This window comes from Anneissia japonica, unplaced genomic scaffold (assembly GCF_011630105.1).
Source record: "Anneissia japonica isolate Jap-2015-1 unplaced genomic scaffold, ASM1163010v1 scaffold5330_len1712360_cov203, whole genome shotgun sequence".
Lineage (NCBI taxonomy): Eukaryota > Metazoa > Echinodermata > Crinoidea > Comatulida > Comatulidae > Anneissia > Anneissia japonica.
Window position 1 is genome coordinate 1,162,018 of NW_022711894.1, and position 19,315 is coordinate 1,181,332.

The following is a 19,315-nucleotide window of genomic DNA, read 5'->3' on the forward strand; positions in this document are numbered from 1 at the left end:
ATAAATAATTTTGTTTGAAGAACATTTATATGCAGTTGTACTTCGCAGCACTTCACTTGCAATTTGCAATTTCTAGTTGTATTTGTTACTAATGCTAATACCAGTAGTGTTCTACATAATATTTTCTGGTATTAATCATTTATATCGTCTTTTCATGTATTTGTGTAAAAAATATAAAAAGAAAAAATAATGATAATTGATAACTCAATTTAATAATAAATAAGGATACAATTATATCCAGAGTTTTAAACCCTTTAAGTATTTTTAATCACAAGTGATATATTGTGTTACATTTGCAGAAAGATGATATCATCCATATTATCAGCAAACCTCCAAACGGCAACTGGCTTGGAATGCTGGATAACAAGGTTGGCACGTTCAAGTTCATCTATGTCCAAATCATCGAGGAAAAGCCAGTGAGGGAAAAACGCAAGGAAAGGGAAAGGAGAGGAAGAAATGAACAATTTACACAGCCAATCAGTGTTGAGTCTGTTTTAAAGAAGATCAATTGTGATGTAAATTTATACTTTTTTAGTTGTTTGATTGGAAATTTAAGCTTTTGTCTTTGAGCACATTCTACATATTATAATAATATAAGTTAGATAAATTTTCATGTGTGAAATTTTTTTTAAAATTGCGCTCCCAGTGGCATATCTAGAAGTCTTGAAATGGGGGTACTGATGGGGGGGGGCGAAGGTGAAGTGGGGGCACGAAGGTGAAGTAGGGGCTCGATGATCAGTTGAGGGGCGCTAATTCACAAAATAAGGTGATTTTAGGTGATTTTTAACTACTTGACCATGATTTTTTTTGGGGGGGGGGGGGGGGGGGGCGCAAGTAATTTTTGGGGTGGCATGTGTGAGACTTGGTATTTATAATATTAATAATATAATAATAGTGTAGTTTTATATAGCGCACATATCCATCTAATGAAAGATGCTCAGGGCGCTTGATATGTGGACTAGGAACTCGATCAATGACTTTCTTCGCCCCTAAGGGTCCCTTCGTGTCTGTGCTACCCGGTAACCCTGTACCAGTAACTGTCGTCTTCCACTACTATGTACTGAATGTATATAAATAAATGCTGTACCTTTTGATTCTCATAGCAATACTTGACCACGTTCCAGTTGAATGGCTATGAAAGTGTGGATTTGTTTAAGAATCTTGACAAAGAGGATTTGAACCAGCTGAATATTGTGGACTGCGTTGACCAGGTCAAGATCCTGACGGCTGTCAACTTACTGCAAGACTCAGACGGTAAGTAGATAAACTGACAGTTAAAATGTGGCACGGTAATATAATTATGCACACCCTGTGGCATAATGTGCACACCTTATGCCACGGTGAATACCTTGTGGCATGGTACATGAATTAAGGCATAGGGCGCATACTGTAAGTTGTGTAGATTAAGTATGGTGCACAAGTTGTGGCATGGTACACACTCTGTGCCAGGTGGTATACATCTTGTAGCATGGTGTGCATACCTTGTAGCATGGTGTGCATACCTTGTGGCATGGTACACACCTTTGGCGTATGGTGCATACTGTACATTGTGTAGATTAAGTATGGTGAACAACTTGTGACATGGTACAGACTTTGTGGCAGGTGGTGCACATCTTGTAGCATGGTGCATATTTTGTTTCAAAGTAGGAGCCATGATATGATATATACATGGCTCCTACATGATATATGCTATAATAGAGCCATACAGACTTTATCAGTATGGATTTGGAATGTTTGGACTTGATAAGTGTAGTAAGGTTAAGCCAGAAGAAACTATGCGTCTGAAAGAAAGCGAGTTTTGATTGCTTGATGGAGAGGTGTTGAGCTTCTTGACTTTATTGTGTGTTTGCTTCCCATAGAACTGAACAACATTTTTCTTGAAGGTTTGCAGGGTGAGTAAACATTAATAAAATAGTTAGATTTTTGGTACACATGTAAAAAAAAAAGATTGTTAAAAAACACACCACTGGTCTGTTGTCCCAACGTTCCAGATTGTAAACAATAAACAATGGATTACTTTAATCATTTTTTTCATTTCATTAGAATAATCTCAACAAAATGTTGAGTGGATGCTTTTTTTTTCTCTGTAAAGAAGTATACCAAAAAACTAAATATTTACTACTAGTCTGAGTTTTGGCATGAATAACAATATATTTATATTAACAGAAGTGTTGTGAAATGACTGGCTTGCACAATATTTGTAGGGCATATTAAGAAGCACTTTACTCTCTGCTGCCTGAGAATTGAATAACCAGCTATATCAAATATTTGTCATCAATTTTAATGGATGACTCTATTCTACTGTCCATAAAGTTTCATAACATACCACAAAACATCTCGCTTTATCCTTGGTTTATTGTCTGCTTCCCTCACAGTTTTGTAATATACCAGAGTTCAGGTCCTACTACTATTGGGATTGTCTTCACTGTTTGTTGGCCTCATAGTTTCATAACCTACTAACACACCATAGAGTTGTAATAAGAATACTAGAGCGCGAACTCCAGTGCATTCAATGTTAAAAAAACACAGAGCTGTGTATCGCTATGCAACAAGATGGCTGCTGTAGATGTTAGCCAATCAAAATTCGTCTAAGCAGTGTTTTCAATGGCATCCTCAATTTAACATGAAAGTTTAGAGTACAGCTAAGTTACCCATGTTTAAGATTTAGCCTTGCAGTGTAGTGAACACAATTAAAATTCCTCAGTACTGTATTTTTAAATCAGATACTCCACTTGGCCTCTTTTTGGCTAGTTTAATAATTTGTTAATATCATTAATATTAATGGTGAGTAAAATAATAGTTTGTCAGAGGTCTTATTTATGGTTGTAATATGTATACTAAGTCTGAATACAGGCTAACTTGTACACATGCCAAATCGTACACACAACTCATACACAAATTTTGGATAACTCCTACGCAGAATTTTGGCGAGCCTGTACACAAGTTTTGTGTAAGATTTACTTTTGTATTTCAAGCATTATGCAAATGTATTGTATTTTGATAATAGTCATACTGATCTATATTATTAAAACCTACTTATGGTTATTAGAACATGTCATCCATAAATGATAAATAAATTTAGAGATGTTTTCAGACTTAGTAAAGATTTTGTCTTTTTAACGATGCTTGACTAATACTTTTTTTTTTCAGTAACAGTGTAATGATTATTATTGACGTTTTTTATGATTGTTATTGTTTCATAAATTTTAATTACCATTAATTTGAACTTAATTTTAGAGTGTTTAGTACAGTATGTAGGCTGGTGGTAGATATACTTTTTCTTCTTGCAGTTCCCAGAAGTAAAAAGTCAAGTGTACCGAACATAGTTATGCTACTATTTATATACTATTATTATTATTATGTTATTGTTGTTATTATTATTGTAATTATTCTTTTCAATAATGTTTTTGCATTTTGTTAAACAGTGAATACTATGGTAGCTGTCACATGTACAGGGAAGATTTCTCTTTGTTAGCTACCATCTCGTGTGAGGAAAATAAAATTATGAATTATGAAATTACCAATTTCGTAATTTCAGTATTCATAATAAAGGCCTATGTGTACGTTGCTGCGGTATTGAATAATTTGTTAAATCAAATATACTTTTATATCTGAGTTTTAAAATATACTATCAATGACGACTTGATGTTAATGGTGATATGTATGTAGTAGGTGAACACACGTAAAACCTTCACTGCCATCGCATATGTTGCACCAAAAAATTGCTATTTTTTAGCGTCTGACCTACTTCTGTCTTTGCAATAATGTGCCTACATTCTTGAAGGTGGCGTACAAGAATATGTCTGCTTCCCTCACTGAGTACCGTGGGAACCTGTTTGGTTGTGGAAAGTTTCTGATTTTTTTCTAGTTAGGCCTATACCAAGCTACTAGTACAGGTAATATGCTTCGAAGTAGTGAATTTTTCCAGCTTTTAAAAAGAAGCGCAAAACGGCCACTTGTATGTATTTATAAATTATATTAAAACTATTTTACTATATTTCCCATTATTTGTGTGTTTTGTAAACATCAGAATATGTATCGAAAATGGAAATAAAACAAATCAAGAAAATACAAATATTCTCTCTACTTCACCTCAAGAATACCGTGGGAATCTGTTTGTGAGAACGTTTCTTTCCACAAATTATATATACTCTAGTTGCAACTGTGAAATAGGCTTAGCAAGTGAGCGATTTTGTTGGGCTTATGAATATAAAAAATAAAGCCTGAAACGGATATTGAAATGTACGGTATGCACTGATAAATATATTTATAATTTTATATGGAAAATATATATATAAAAATGCCATATATTTTCTTTATCATCATTCATCATCATTTAGTATATTTCCATTTATTTTTATGTATTATCATAAACATGGTCAGAAAATTTATGGTAAATGGGAAGAGACAAGTAAACAAACGATGACAAACTAATAATTTGACTACTCTGTTTCATTCTCCATTTAATTTAAGCAATAATAAACTTGCAGTCAAAATATATTTCAACAAACGATATAAAGAAAGGTATCTCAAACCTAGTTGACTTAGTAACATTTGCATTGTTTCTGTAAAAAAGCAAAAATAACACCAAGTGATACTAAACCTTAATACTAATAGTTGTAATGTTACAGTAAGCCCTAATGCATACATGCCAAGTTAAACAATTTTGCAGGCGTGAGACTTCTAAAAACCTCATACTCTTGGCATTTTTTCTTGAGACTACGTATTTCTGCCGTCCACAAACCTATCCCACTGGCAGTTTTTTCTTTGACGACCTTATTGATGCAACTAGTTTGATCTCATCTGATCGAAAAACTAAGAGAAATTGACCCTATAAAAAATAGGGTACAAGTTTGCAAAAAGTCATGTGTACGAGATCACTAATCGTCTGTACGAGTTCGCCTAAGTTTGTGTAGGAGTTTGCCAAAGTGTGTACGAATTGGCATGGGTACGAGTTGGCATGTGTACAAGTTAGCCAGCACCCCTAAGCCTTAAGGTGGTGCTTTCTTATGGCGGGCATCTTGTTAAGTTACTCTGCATTGCTTTGTCGCCTAGTTAGCACTCTAGTTGATATAATACTGTAGCTCTATGTAGCAGACCTACATATGCCATGTGGTGGTCTTATGTCTGCTGCCCTCAAATTTTGATATCTAATTACAGATCCAATCACTCTCATATTTTTTCTTACATATATCCAGACATTAATGTTACAAGAATTGTTTAAAACAATTTCTTCTTTGGAGATAATACATTTTTCTGATTATGATTCTGAATATCGTTAATCCTATGCTAATGTGTTTTCCAAAAACATAATACACGTTTAAAAGACAATCTTCCTGTAATGCGTTTGTGTGTTTCAACACTTGATTATGTACAAGTGAACAATGAATAATTATATAATGCAATATTGTACAGTACACGCAAAGTTTTAATCAACTTTGAGCTAAAATTTGACAGTCATGTTGTCTGTTGCCTCATTTAAATATGTTGTAAATAAATATGAATTGGGTAATATGAGAAGCTGCTGAGCAAAAGGCCTGTGTTTCAATATTGCATAATTAATCTGATTTTGAGTGACTAAAAACTAATGCTACACTTTATCATTGACAAAACATTTTTTAGTGTATACCTCTGTACATAGACCTACAACTGCAGTGAAAACAAATTCTGTAACTTATACAAATTGCATACCATATCTTTTAATTATTGAACACCTTTTTTCATCAACTATTTTATTAATGTATTTTTTATAGAGTATGGCTGTACTAATTATCAGATCATAAAAGGAAACCAAGTTAAATGGTGGTTTATATTTTAGAAAGTTCCCCCCACCCTCCAAAAAAAAAAAAAAATTATTCATGCTAGGTATTTTGATTTTGATTTTGATTTTTTTTTTTGCAGATGAAGAAAGGTTAACCATTGCAGCTACTGATGCTAGACACAAGCATCCAGCGGCCAGTGGATTCATTCATCAACCACCATCACTCCCAAATTTGTCAGGTTTTCCAGCGCGAGATTCTGGCTGCTATGCCAGTACGGAAAACCTGATGAATAACAACCGAGACCACACTGGTACTAGAGAACAAAATATATCTGTGATTAACAACTCTGGGGGAACTTGGCCCAGACCAGCAAAAAAGGAACTCCTTGCCTCGTCTGAAGAGAACCAGTCTGATTCCACCAGAAGCTCTCCAAAGACTTCAGAAACTTCTGATGATTATGATTGTTCCAATTTAATTGAAAACAGCACAGACTCTGCACATTCCGAGAGGAGTCTACGTGAAAGTGCCAACAAGGAAGACAGTAATAGTAACTGTAAGACAATTGCCCGAAACCTCAACAGAGAACTTCCGGAGAAAGATTTGAACATGTTCAAAGACATTTCCACAGGGAAATCTGAGAACGGTGCATACTTCAACAGCGATGATGAACCCAGAGATGAGGGGGTGAACCAATCAAAACAACCATCGGTCACCGAGCTTCTCCAACTTTATGACTCGGCTGCGAGGACAACAATAAGTCCGACATCAAGTCCAGCAATTACCCCCGGAACTTTGCGGAAAAATAATTTACTTCGTATCAACACGCTTGGTACTGATAAAGGACCAACTGAAATACAATCAACAACTAGCGCCCATGAATGTGCTCTTTCATATAGGACATCAACACCGCCCCCTAACAAAAAAGAACAGGTTATTAGAAGTACAGGTGTAGCACTTGAAGCAGATTTTATTGAACCACTTACGGAACCAAATGATTTTGGTCGCAATTGCCCGTCATCTAAGAAAAACAAGTCTTATAAAGTTAAACTGTCTCATTTAAAATTAGATTCTAAAACATCCTCTAGAGCATTATTATCTGACGACGAAGAGTCAAATCCGTCACCAGCGCTACCGATACATCCGGCCAGGAGACCACGTCCACAGGTTTCATCTTTGGATGTGTTGCTGCGCCAGAGGTTAGAAGATGATATGATAGATTTGGCGCAAGAACCATACACGGATAGGGTAAGTTAAAAGCGGTAACTCATCGAGTGCCTTCACTATGCTAGAATTATTCAAGAATTATATAACATACAGTAGATATATTTGTTCATATTTGTGCAGCTTGACTTCATTGCTTATACAGTATATCAAAATATAATGATAGTAATAGTATGAATAGTGTTTTGTGTACAACATGGCAATGGAATTTTCAAAGCATTTTTTATTATTAGCCTGCTCATCTAAATCCTTATTTGATTTACATCCTCCGCTACAGGGATTATTCCTGGTCATGCATGAATAATTAGCTGAACAAAATAGATTCAATGGAATCATCATCAGGTATTCATTACTACTCCCGCATGGAGATCCTTTAAATAAAGTGCTTTGCCCAAGGACACAAGAAATTAGGCAGCATGCTGTTCGCATCCCGACAAGGATTCAAAGAAATACTCATCTGTTAGTTTGAAGGCGTGCTTGTTAGAAACAGTCTGTGGTTGTCAAATCGAGGGGGATGAATCCTACATCAAGAGTAAAACACTACAAACATATACTGTAGCTACAAAAGCAAATTCTTGTTTCAGATTTATAACAGCCCCTACAGCTTTCACATTGACATATGCATTATAGGAGTCAATTTCTAGAACATCTATTTAATAGTAGTAATAGATTTATAACTCACATGCTTTCAGTATATTGCTGTGGTAGTCATTACATTAGTGTCTGAATCTACCATGTACCCACTTATACTCTTGGGTGAAGGAAAACAATCATATGAGTGGCCAAGCATTCAAGTGATCAAGTGAAATTCACAGAAAAGATTTGAACCCTGACCTCAACGTTTTTGCTTTACTCAACTGCTACGCATACCATTACGTGCATCCTGTAATTAAAAACATCCCAGTTTGATAAATAAATAATAGTATGCATTTGAACCACCATGGAAATTGTAATCATAAAAAATAATTGACTTTGTAAAACCTAGACTTGCTAGTGTGTATGAAATTGATTTACAACAGTAATGCTATTTCTGATATAATAATAATTGTATGCAGCCCGAATTAAAAACATCCCAGTTTGATGAATAAGTAATAATATGCATTTTAACCACCATGGAAATTGTAATCATGAAAAATAATTGACTTTGTAAAACCTTGACTGTCTAGTGTGTAGGAAATTGATTTACAGCAGTATTGCTATTTTTAATATAATAAAATAATAATATATTTATTTCCTCCAATAAAACATCAAGAGTATATAAAACATACAGAGGAGGTTAGACGAAGGAGAAACAACGGGGGGGTGTCAGACGAAGGAGTAACAAGTTCCTATCTCCAAAATGTTTTCATTTGCCCATGTGTATTTTATTACATTTTTTTTTTAATATGTCCTGTTTGCTATGATTTATGAATAGTGGAAATACCGAACAATATTTCGAAAAGACAATTTGAACCATAATGATAGTAAAAATGCTATTAATAATCTTTATTATAAACATTGTTTATTAAGCACCGCACACAATTTCCCTAAGCACTTGATAACTGGATTCTTGCCAGAATCATTCTTTATTACCTGTATGATTTGTTTTGTCACCAGGTCGGTGTTTGCGGAATTCCATCAGCTTTAGTTCAACGTTACGCGGAAGAATTAAAACATCCATTAGTGGAGGTAGCTGAAGGATTGGAGAGAATCCGAATAATTCATCTGAGGGACATTGGAAAGATGGGGGTAAGTAAATAGGCTAGAATAGCATATTGTTAAAGTTCTCAAAGATAGGGGTAAGTAAATAGGCTGGAATAGCGTTATCCTCCATGACTAAGTATTGCTCAACCTATAAAATGGTCACAATGTAAGTGCTGTATAATTGTAAAGCCAAGCACTTACTGCATCGTATGGCGCCCCCAACTCCGCTATCTGTTAGCGCTACGCCGTCTGCTGATTGTCAGTGGCAGTCTGAACGGATCGTCATTAAAAACGATTTGTTGCACATGCGTCATGGCATTGTGTTCCTCACAGAATCGTGTCAGTTGATGACTGTAAGGTGCCATTAGTACCTGGCTGGAATCCTTTCCACCAGAATTTAAAATTTCCAGTAAGGGTTCGGCCACCAATATTGAGATGGCATTATTTAAGTTGCTGTGTAACACAGGTACTGGACTAGTAGTGGTCACCAATTTTTTTACTCTACTTATACCGATTCCATTTTGATTGAAGTATGAATAAGGCCAACACTGTACACCATTTGCATTTTGCAAAGAAAAAAAAAAATCATGCATTTAGTTAGGGAGCCTAATATATTCTTGATTTATTTTATTTACTGTAATGTACTGTAGTTTTTGTATGCAAGCAAAGAAGTTCCCAACTGGGATTAATGAAGTTTTTTATTTTATCTTACCTAGCATTTCAAATTTGTTCATTATTGATTATTTATTAGGGAGCCAATATATACATGTTGATTCTAAAAAATTACTTAACATTTTAAAATCGTTTATCGTAGTAATGTAATTTAGTTAGGCAGTCTTATTCTTGTTTACACATTGGCATTTTCAATTTAGTATTCGTCTTTTTTTTAAATTTATTTATTACATTTTACTCTGAAAAGTTTTTATAGGGTGCTATATTAAAAACTTATATTATTATTATTGTTATTATTGTTAATATTATTAATATTATATTATTATTATTATCATTATTTCAAAGTGGTTGTTATATCACTTAGGGAATCTTATGTCCATATTTACATATTGATTTTTTTTGTATTACCTAGCATTGTTAATTTTTCATTGACTTTTCATCATTGAGTTAAGGCACCATATAAACTGTTTTTTGTTTTTTTTCCCGCAAAGGCTCTCTAAGAAGATTTGGGGATAGCAGTCTAGGAATTAATACAGTTAAAATAGAATTGCCTACATATTTCGTCATAAACCAGTGAACTTTTCCATATTTATTTTTTTAGTACATTTTTACATTAATAAAACAAGAAATGTGTTGGAATTTGCATGAAAAGAGGTTTCAAAGATTTAAAGTCACCACTACCCATAGCAAAACAATGTTACTTCCATTAGCAACCTTTATTAAATATATATCTGTGTACAATATTGGTTATATCTATGTACATTACAAAAATATTTTTCTCACAATTGTTCTAAATGCAAATACTGATGCGTGATAATGTCACGGATTTTTGTTCACTGGTGTTATATAACCATATCCCTTGGAGATCAAATTGTCTCTGTTCATCACGACAGATAATGCTTGACTTAAATTTAATAATCTGATAGAGATGTTATTAATTTATTTTATGTTTCTTAATGGGAATTTTATGATCAAGTTATTAAGCTTGTTATAAAATTGTATTCTTCATCTTACTGGCCAAGAGTACTCAATTAAACAGTACATTTCAATTCAATATGCTTTCTTCAACCCAGAGCTTAGTAATACATTATTTTTTTATGACTTAAAACATTCAATAATGTTGTCTGGCTTCTACATTATTGCCTTGCCACAGCCTAACCTCGGTTTTATGGCTTCATCATAGTAAGAATTATACTTTTTTTAAAGAAATATTTTTATTGTTTCTGTAAATGATATTCTAATCTTTGTAATTTTGTAATTATGTTTTTGTGGAGTCGGATTGTAATAACATACACCAGTAGCTTTGTGTTAACAAGTAATGCACAGGTTGTTCTGATATCATAGGTATAATAATAGAGTACTACAGTGTTACGTCACGATACCATGTGATGCTACTCCGTTGCTATCGTTGCAAAATGCGTTCAACCCGAAGCCATTTTTGCCACTAACAAACCATTGATCCCAATTTCTAACGTAATTATTTTATTCAAATGTTGTATCTTACTTTGTCTTTGTAAATTTTAATTGATGATTAAATGTTAACTAATATAATGCGAGCTTTTGTGCTTTTATTACATTTTGATGGTAAAATATAAGATTTTAAAATGCCTATTCCATAAAGCCTATGCAGTCATTCAGGCGTAATGAGCGGTAACCTACGTCTGTCGACAACAGAGAGCGGCACCTAGCGTCGTGGCGACACGACTGTGGTACTCTATAGTGGTATTGTGATATTGTAGATTTTGTTTGCATGTTATGGGACAGTGGATGAGTATATTGGTGTGAATAAACAAATTTTGGACATTTATTATCTTGGTGAGAACATAGAGAAAATAGAACTTTTCTATGGTGAGAATGATTGCCTCTCCGGATCATACTGCATCTCATTTTGATTGGTTTGTTCAGCATTTTATTACAATTTTGTAATACAGGAAAAAAAATATCAAGCAAAATATTCTTTGGTTGTAAAACAAGTCGTCTTGTGTAAGGACTCAGAGCGCTTTGAACAAACCAGATCATCATTTGAGATGAGTAGGGCTGTGCCTCGGCGTATTATACAAAAAATACAAATCTTCCTTTAATCTGGAATGCTCATTTCAGTACAGTTGATGTACTGGCCTCTCAAGACGTCCAGATTTAGGGCGTGTTTCTACTGATAAACACATAATAATCCATTTTTTTTACCGCTTTTTTAATGAGTGCCCAGACAGCCTGCCCGCATTGCTACTGCATTTTTGCTTTTATAAAAATTGGTTTTCGCTGCGGAAATTACTTCACCATTTTGTTTATACAACACGTTTTCCAAAATATATAGTTTCTTTCCCACCAACAAGACAATATATTTCACATGAATTCCAGTCATGATGATGAGGAGGATACGATGTGCCACGAGAAAGCGAATGCTTTCGGCTGTGCTCATTGACACAGCGAATGAGTGAACGAACAAGGACAATGGTAGGCCCAGAAGAGCGGAAAGGCCTATGTCCAATATCCCCCAAAAAATTATTACAAAACGAGTAATTTTGTCGCTCCACATGTTTGTTAACATTTTAGCTTGTAGGCCTAGGACGTGAACAAAAGGACTGATCATTTTGAAAGTTTGCGCATGATACAATCTAGCGTTGCAGTGTTTTGAACTGGAGTTCACATTTCACCTGATAAATGCTTTTTGTGTTACAGCTACAAAGTGCACAGCCAAAATCAGTTATTTGCCAAAAGTAAGAAAATATGACTCAAGTACACAAACCCTGCAAAACTTAAACTGGAATAAACTTGAAGACCAACTGTATCGAAATGAGGCCATTACATTGTATAAGATATTCTATAATCAAGCACCACCATACTTAAACACATTATTTACCGCTAAGGAACAAAAATACCATCTAATGATGTCTTGTTTTTGGAAAAACCCAAAATGGAGTACAAAAAGCGAAGTTTTTCGTATCGTGGAGCCACATTATGGAATAGTCTTGTAAGTGCAGTTCAAAATGCAACAAATGTTTATTCATTTAAACAGTTATTACCCAGTGGTGTAGGTTTTTTGAATTTGTTTATGTTTACTTTTATAAAATTGTTTAGTAAATGGTGTTAATCTTTTTAGTATTTTATCAATATCACGGCCTTGTAGAAGAACACCTTCGGGTGATACAAGCTTTTCCGTGTTTAAACAAAGCCTTTATTTTTATTATTATATATAAACATGCTATCCATTGCGTATTTTAGTCAATTTTTTTTAATCATGTTTTTCTAACTGGTCCCATTTCTACTGCAAGAAAAAAAGCGATTTTTTGAAAAAGCAATTTTTAATTAATTTTTTTCTTTCAGTAGAAACAGGCCCCATTACAAAAAGAATGAGAAAATGAAAGAAATGATTAATGAGGTAAAAACATTTAAAATGCAATGCACTAGTCCATGATAGCCAGTATGGTGTGTGAATGAGAGTAGCTGGTACTGTATACTGGGTAGCACAGACAAAAAGTGACCCTTAGTGACACTTATGGTGAAGAAATTTATTGAATGAGCTGTAGTCTATGCATCAAAGTGCAATATCAAGTTACAATTATATTTAAAAATTCATCATTTTATGGTTAGAACAGCGCTTGCACATTCAAACCTACTGTATTTGTTGTGTTTTATCTTTGCAGTCACTGGCGTATCCAGGAATACTCTGTTGGTTATGCCATTGTGCAGTTAGGGTATGTTACTTGGTAACACCCTCTAGACATGTGTTGTGACAACTTGAAAAGAACTTTATAATACTGCATGGCAGTGAATTGTTAAGGACACATTAGATTTAATTAATGCATGATTTTAAAGGTATTGCACCTTTACAAAATTCACTATTGCACATAATTTTAGTGAAGCAATATCAATCAATATCTGAATATCTCGTTGAATCTGTAGTTTTTTTGACCACTCAGGGCCTCCCCTATAATTGTTGTGAAACAGTATCTGTTCTGTTTGAAATTAACTGAATATCAATGAAATTTTATCTCCATAATTATTGCTAATTACAATCTTTATATGACATATCCTTGTAATTACTTTAAGTATAATGACACTTGGAATATAATCTATGAAATTGAGCTTAATAATAATGCAAATAACTTCCCAATTTTTCACTGCTTATAAGTGAATATTTAGTGTATAATAACCAAATATGAATTATTTATATAGTCAGCACTGTTATTATTTTATTTTATTTTAAATTGTCTACAGTATTTCACAACAATAAAGGTTATTCGTTTTTTTTTATTTCATCCATGCTTAACTACAATACTGCATTGACAATATTTATAACATACACCTATATCAGCTTAGGAAGTTGTATTTCTTATATAGCAGCATGTTTGGTATTGAAAACTTCTCATTTCAAGAATTACTCCCACCTTCTTTGATGCTCAATTAAAAACAGGTTATTATTTTATAACTCATGATTTTGTCGGTACATACAACATGCTTAAAAACACATACAAGTAATACTCAGGTCTAATAAGACAATGTACGTAGCAAAAATGGTAGCAAAAGTGTGCTGTATGTTCTTGCGCTTTGTAGCATCAAGGCATATCTGGCAAAGACAAGCCAAACCAATCACTCCTTGCGAATCATGTTTTGGAGATAATGGCTAAAACATGTTAAAATTCAAAATTTGTTTAAATCTATTTTATTGCACTAAACTAACCCTTATATATCTATACATCATGCTATCTTGTTATTTTCAATATTAAAACAACGTTTTTAAAAGATTTGGTGCAGCATTTTTTTTATAGGAAATGTTTCTTGTTTATTATTGTTATCAAAAAATGTAAAATATAGTTGTTCAGGGACCACGGTAATTAAATTATGTTACTGTAAATGTGTACCTGGATTGGTTGCATGCGTCTGAGTTGCTGATACTTTACAAACTAGTTTATTATATTACTATTACTTTATTTATATTACTAATAATCTTTTAGTTTCATACTCTCTTTTGTCTTTTTTTACTGCATGTATTGAGGGTCCCGAATGATCAGCTTCGGCGAGATGGACCACCCTCCATAAAGATTTTTGAAATAAATAAACAAATAAATAGACAGATAGATAGATTTATTTATTTTATTTTGAAAACAATCAAAGCAATGGTCAAAACCAACTAGGCATTAATAATGTACTGCACATTTAGACACATTAGTAAGAATTCTCTACATTAAAAATGTGTAAATTATTAATTCTTATTACATTAATACGTGCAAAAACAAAATTAATGTTACTGTATTCAATTCAAAACTCAAATTTTTTTGAAAAGATCTTTAGAATTACTGGTTTTTTTCTGTATTGGATTTACAATATGGTTTTTCTTGCCTTACACAAAGTATCACAATAACTTGTTTTTTCATTAAAATTAACTTGTAATTCTAATATTCTGTTATATTATGTGTTTTTATTGAAAAATCCATAAAATAGGAAATATATAGCCTTATAAAGAACACCCAGGTTTTTCAGTGTCAATTATTGTTGTTGTTGTGGTCACCGCCGCTGCTGTTGCCACGTGCATCGTTGTCATATTTAATATCAATTGAGTTATCTTTGAAGAAATAAAAACCCATGTACATAATATTGTTATTGTTATGGCAGCTGAAGGTTGTAAATTGTTGTACATAAAAAGTTTGCGCCATAATTGCAATCAAGCTGATGGCTTGATAGCCTGTTTTCAAATATATTTCAAAGAAAGCAAAATTTTAGGGACTTTACAGTCTTCATGTTTTATTTGTTAATTACAAATAAGTTTACTAAATGTATTTGTAATTAACAAATACAAATACTATAATGTATATGTAATTAACTAAATGTATTTGTTACTTGCTCCAGGTTTTACTAAATAGTAGCCAGAATTTTTCTGTATGCTGATATTTAGAATCTCTTAACTGGAAGCATGTTAACCAACAATGGGAACATAATTATTATAACAACATTTAAATTCTTATCAGGCACTGTTCCTGAATATTTTACTATAACAAAATATAAATTGAAAAACACTTTAGTCTTACCACAGTGGTGAAATGATTTTGGAAAAAGAACTTTTAAATATCGCTCAGTTAAATTATGGAACAATATATCATCAGATATTCGTAGCAGTATTCATTCTCTTTCCTTAAATCATTTAATTTACCCATTTGTTTTTCTTTTCTGTTTCTGGTATTTATATAATTTATATACATTTTTATACAGTTTTTAAATTTTTTTTTTTGTCATTTGATGTTATTTAAGATCATACCCTGGACTTGAGGGAAGAACAGAATGTACTAATAATGACTGAGTAGCCACAATAAAGAAAGATTTCTATTTATTATTATTTTATTATTTATTCTGCCTTTAACGTGATAACACTTTCAGTGACGCAGCACTGATCTCACTAATGGATCACGTGAACAAAAAAAGTAGAACAAAAACAAACATAAAAAAAATATACAGAAACTTAACTAAAATAAAAAGAACCAATTCAAATGAATTAAAAAGAAGGCAAGAGACCAGAGGGTGGTCAGAAAGATATAATTAGTTTTCTGTTTTGATGAAAGTTTTGAAATTTTTAAGTTGGAGATATTTAATTCTATTTTAATTTGGTTTGGAAGTTCCTTCCAAGCCTTAGCTTTATCTGTCTATTTAGTAAAATTTGGACAAGGCTTTATGTTCCTTAAAAGAAATTGTGTGCTCTTCATTTCTGTCTTAATAATAATAATAATAATAATAATAATAATATTTATTAAGCACACAAATCCACTGCAGTAGTGCTCTTGTCATTGGTCAGTCAGATAGTCTTGCTGGCCAGTTCAACCTCACTAAATTTTGTACCTCACACTTTGAATACATTATTATGTTCATGATTATATATATGAATCATATGTTTATTCATGCCTTGCTTGGTCTGTACCTAAAGCCTTGAATAGTTGTTTTATGCACTGTCTTTGGAGAAATCAATTTTTTGAATGTCATTTGTATTGCCGATAGAACATACAGTATGATGTTACTTGTTTCGTCGGTAGAACAAACACATTTTTAGGTGTTACAGTATTTGTATACTGTATTGCTAGTAGGGATAATCATACACACTTCAGCTCTCATGTTGTCTTCTACCTGCCAGTAGTGCTAGCTCCTTCACTTTAGTATATCATCTCCCATTTTATAAAGTGATAGGCTTGTTAAACATTTTCTTGGTCCCCTCAGGGTCTTTTTCCACTTGCCTTCCACCAAATCTAACATCTCTGCTACTTTTTGAATTTCTGTTTTATTATACATGTTGCTGTGTGAATTTGATAAGATTTAAGTTTTACTTATATTATTTGTTTTATTTATTGTGGTATTAATGCCAGTGTAAAAAAAGACAATTTGTACTTACAATAAATTGATCTTGTGTCATGTGGGCAGGGTGCATACTGCATCGTGCCTGTTGATTGACGAATCTATTTGGTTCTCTGTGTGAGCGTTTGATGATGTGACGTTTTCTGCTGATTTTTGGTGGCAGTATGAGCGGGTTGTCATTAAATAACGATCCATTCTATGCATCTTGTCAAATTGCGTTCTCCATGGAGTTGCCAACAACAAAGTAATGCCAACATATATTTAGCTTTTATCTACATTACATATTGCCATGTAAGTTTTGTAATTCCACACTATATTATTTTGTTTAAAAAGTAAAACAGGTTTGTTTTTATTAAAATACGAAATATATTCTTTCAGGAAAAATGGTTGTATCCACAGCATTTTTCCCTCACACCTTAAAATATGTCATTAAAAAGAGCCCATTTTTAAACTGTTAACCTCTTCATCAACTTAGTAATTATATTTAATGACTGTGATTAAGAAACTGTTTAAAATTTAATATAACCTGGTTACCTCTGATTAAGGATCTATAAAATATTTATTTGTACCTCCTTGCTTTGATGGTTGAGAATGCATGAATGAATATGATGATTTTTAATTCAAGTAACTCCCAATCAATCAGAATATTAGATTGTTGTCACGGTAACAGTCAGCATTGGGGCACCTTGATTAATCAGCTCTATTGTGAAGATGTTTTCCTGGGCACAAACTTCACTTCTGCTTTTTTTAACCTGAAATTTTCTAATGAACCAGGTATTAAATCCTACTTTTTTTATTCTTAGCTTTTTTTGGCTGTTAAAATTTTACATAAACCAAGTTTCATTTAATATTTAACATACCTGACTGACAGTAATGTGGAACACATATATTTTATAATTAAATTTTGTAATGAAAAACCAACATTGTGTAAAACATGTATTTGCTACATTAGGCAACTGATTAAAATTGTTGTCTAATTGTGTGTAACATCCCTAATGGCATTAATGAACCTTATTCTTCGTATTCTGTAATTTTAATGTCAGTGACATTCTTCAAAGTCAGTCTTCTGTGTCCATACCAGACAAGCTTTTCACACAGTAGTATCTAGCATACATTTGGAGGTTTGATGTGGATCTTAATGTTGTATTACAATGTATAAATGCAGAAACTTACACCTAAAATGAGCTGGTGCATGTTAAATCGACTTTAATTAGTTGACATGGTAGAACAGTCCTGTCGGCTAAGCACATTGTGAATAGTTTACTGCTAGGTGGCTTCAAAATTCGGGCAAAATGCGAAGACCCTGTACCAGACTGGCTGTTGAAGCTAAAAAATTTGTTTTAAAAGATTACCAAAACATAAGAGAGAAGAAGAATATTTTATAGTTTAGTTTTAATGTTTTAGTGTACATGTTTCTGCAGTTTTTGTTGTTGTAAAGCTAATAAGGTAGGTGTAAAGACAGTGATTAGGGTACTATGACATGGGCTATGAAAGTTCTACAAGTGAAGAAGCAGGAAGTTTATTGGATCAAATGCTTGAGAGTGATCTTTAAAGACGCCTGTGGAAATAAAATGTTATGATATGTTGAGTGGCCAAGTGGTAATGCAGGGACACCAACTACAGCCTTAATATTGGCACTGGTTCCAATTGTTCCTCGCTCAGGGTTTGCCTGATAGAACCAAGTTTTCTCAAATATGGACTTAAAATGGAGGTTCAGTGTACACATTTAGCTCGTGTGCACTTCAAAGAACTCATTAAATCTCAGGGAAGAGTAGGGGGTTACCCCGATGCAATATTTCATTTCAGCCCCTGTCATTGTGGAATGATGTGAACATGTTAGCTACTAATAAGTGCCTCTTTACAGTGGCTATTTAGTCACAGACCATGCCCATAGATGAGAATTTTTAAAATTAAGCTAAAAATTATCTTTCCTACAAATCTTAAATTAATGTAAATACTATTTTTATATGCATTTTTGTACTGTAATTTATGATAAAATGTTTTAAATTACGCTTGATGAATTGTTTAATTTTTGCCTTTTTTTTTATTAACTTTTTATTCCTATTTATTGTTCGCCTTTTTTCTGTTAGAATGCTTAAATAGGATTTGGTCCCCATTGGGTTATCCCAGGTTTCACTTTCTTTCAATTTTTTATCTCTTTTTAACTTTTACATGGTGCTGTTTATATTGTTGTTTTTGTGGTTGCTTTTTAATTATTTTTATATATTGTATTTTTATGTATTTTAAAGTGGAACAAAATAAATTCAAATCAAATCTTACGCAATTCCTCACAGTAACGCTGTGTGTTATGGGCTATTGTCCTACCTTTACTTTTAAAGACATAATGTAGGGTCAGGTGTATTAAGATAATTTTAGATAATATTTTATTTTGATTTCATTTTGTTATTATTCCATATTGAGAATTTTGGCTGGGCATCTGGGGACTGAGATGGTATATTTGAAGAATGGTATAATCAGATTGATGATATAAGTAAAGAAATTGGTAGTAAATCAAGAGGGAAGCAGAGAGAGATAAATGAACTGTACAGAATGAATCAAAAGGTGGAAGAGCCTGCAAGATGAAGGACAACAATGAGAAAGATATGAGAAACAATGAGAAAATATATGTATATATATTATTT

At 32.8% G+C, this 19,315-nt stretch overlaps 1 protein-coding gene across 1 annotated transcript in view; it reads left to right on the forward strand.

Moving 5' to 3' along the window:
- Positions 1-19,315, forward strand: part of LOC117107631 (SAM and SH3 domain-containing protein 1-like) — a 77,529-nt gene that overhangs the window by 52,387 nt on the left and 5,827 nt on the right. Inside the window, exons 14-18 of the mRNA XM_033249339.1 lie at positions 304-515; positions 1,104-1,254; positions 1,860-1,892; positions 5,902-7,007; positions 8,580-8,711. Coding sequence (XP_033105230.1) covers positions 304-515; positions 1,104-1,254; positions 1,860-1,892; positions 5,902-7,007; positions 8,580-8,711 — 1,634 coding nt within the window. The remainder of the gene's footprint in view (positions 1-303; positions 516-1,103; positions 1,255-1,859; positions 1,893-5,901; positions 7,008-8,579; positions 8,712-19,315) is intronic.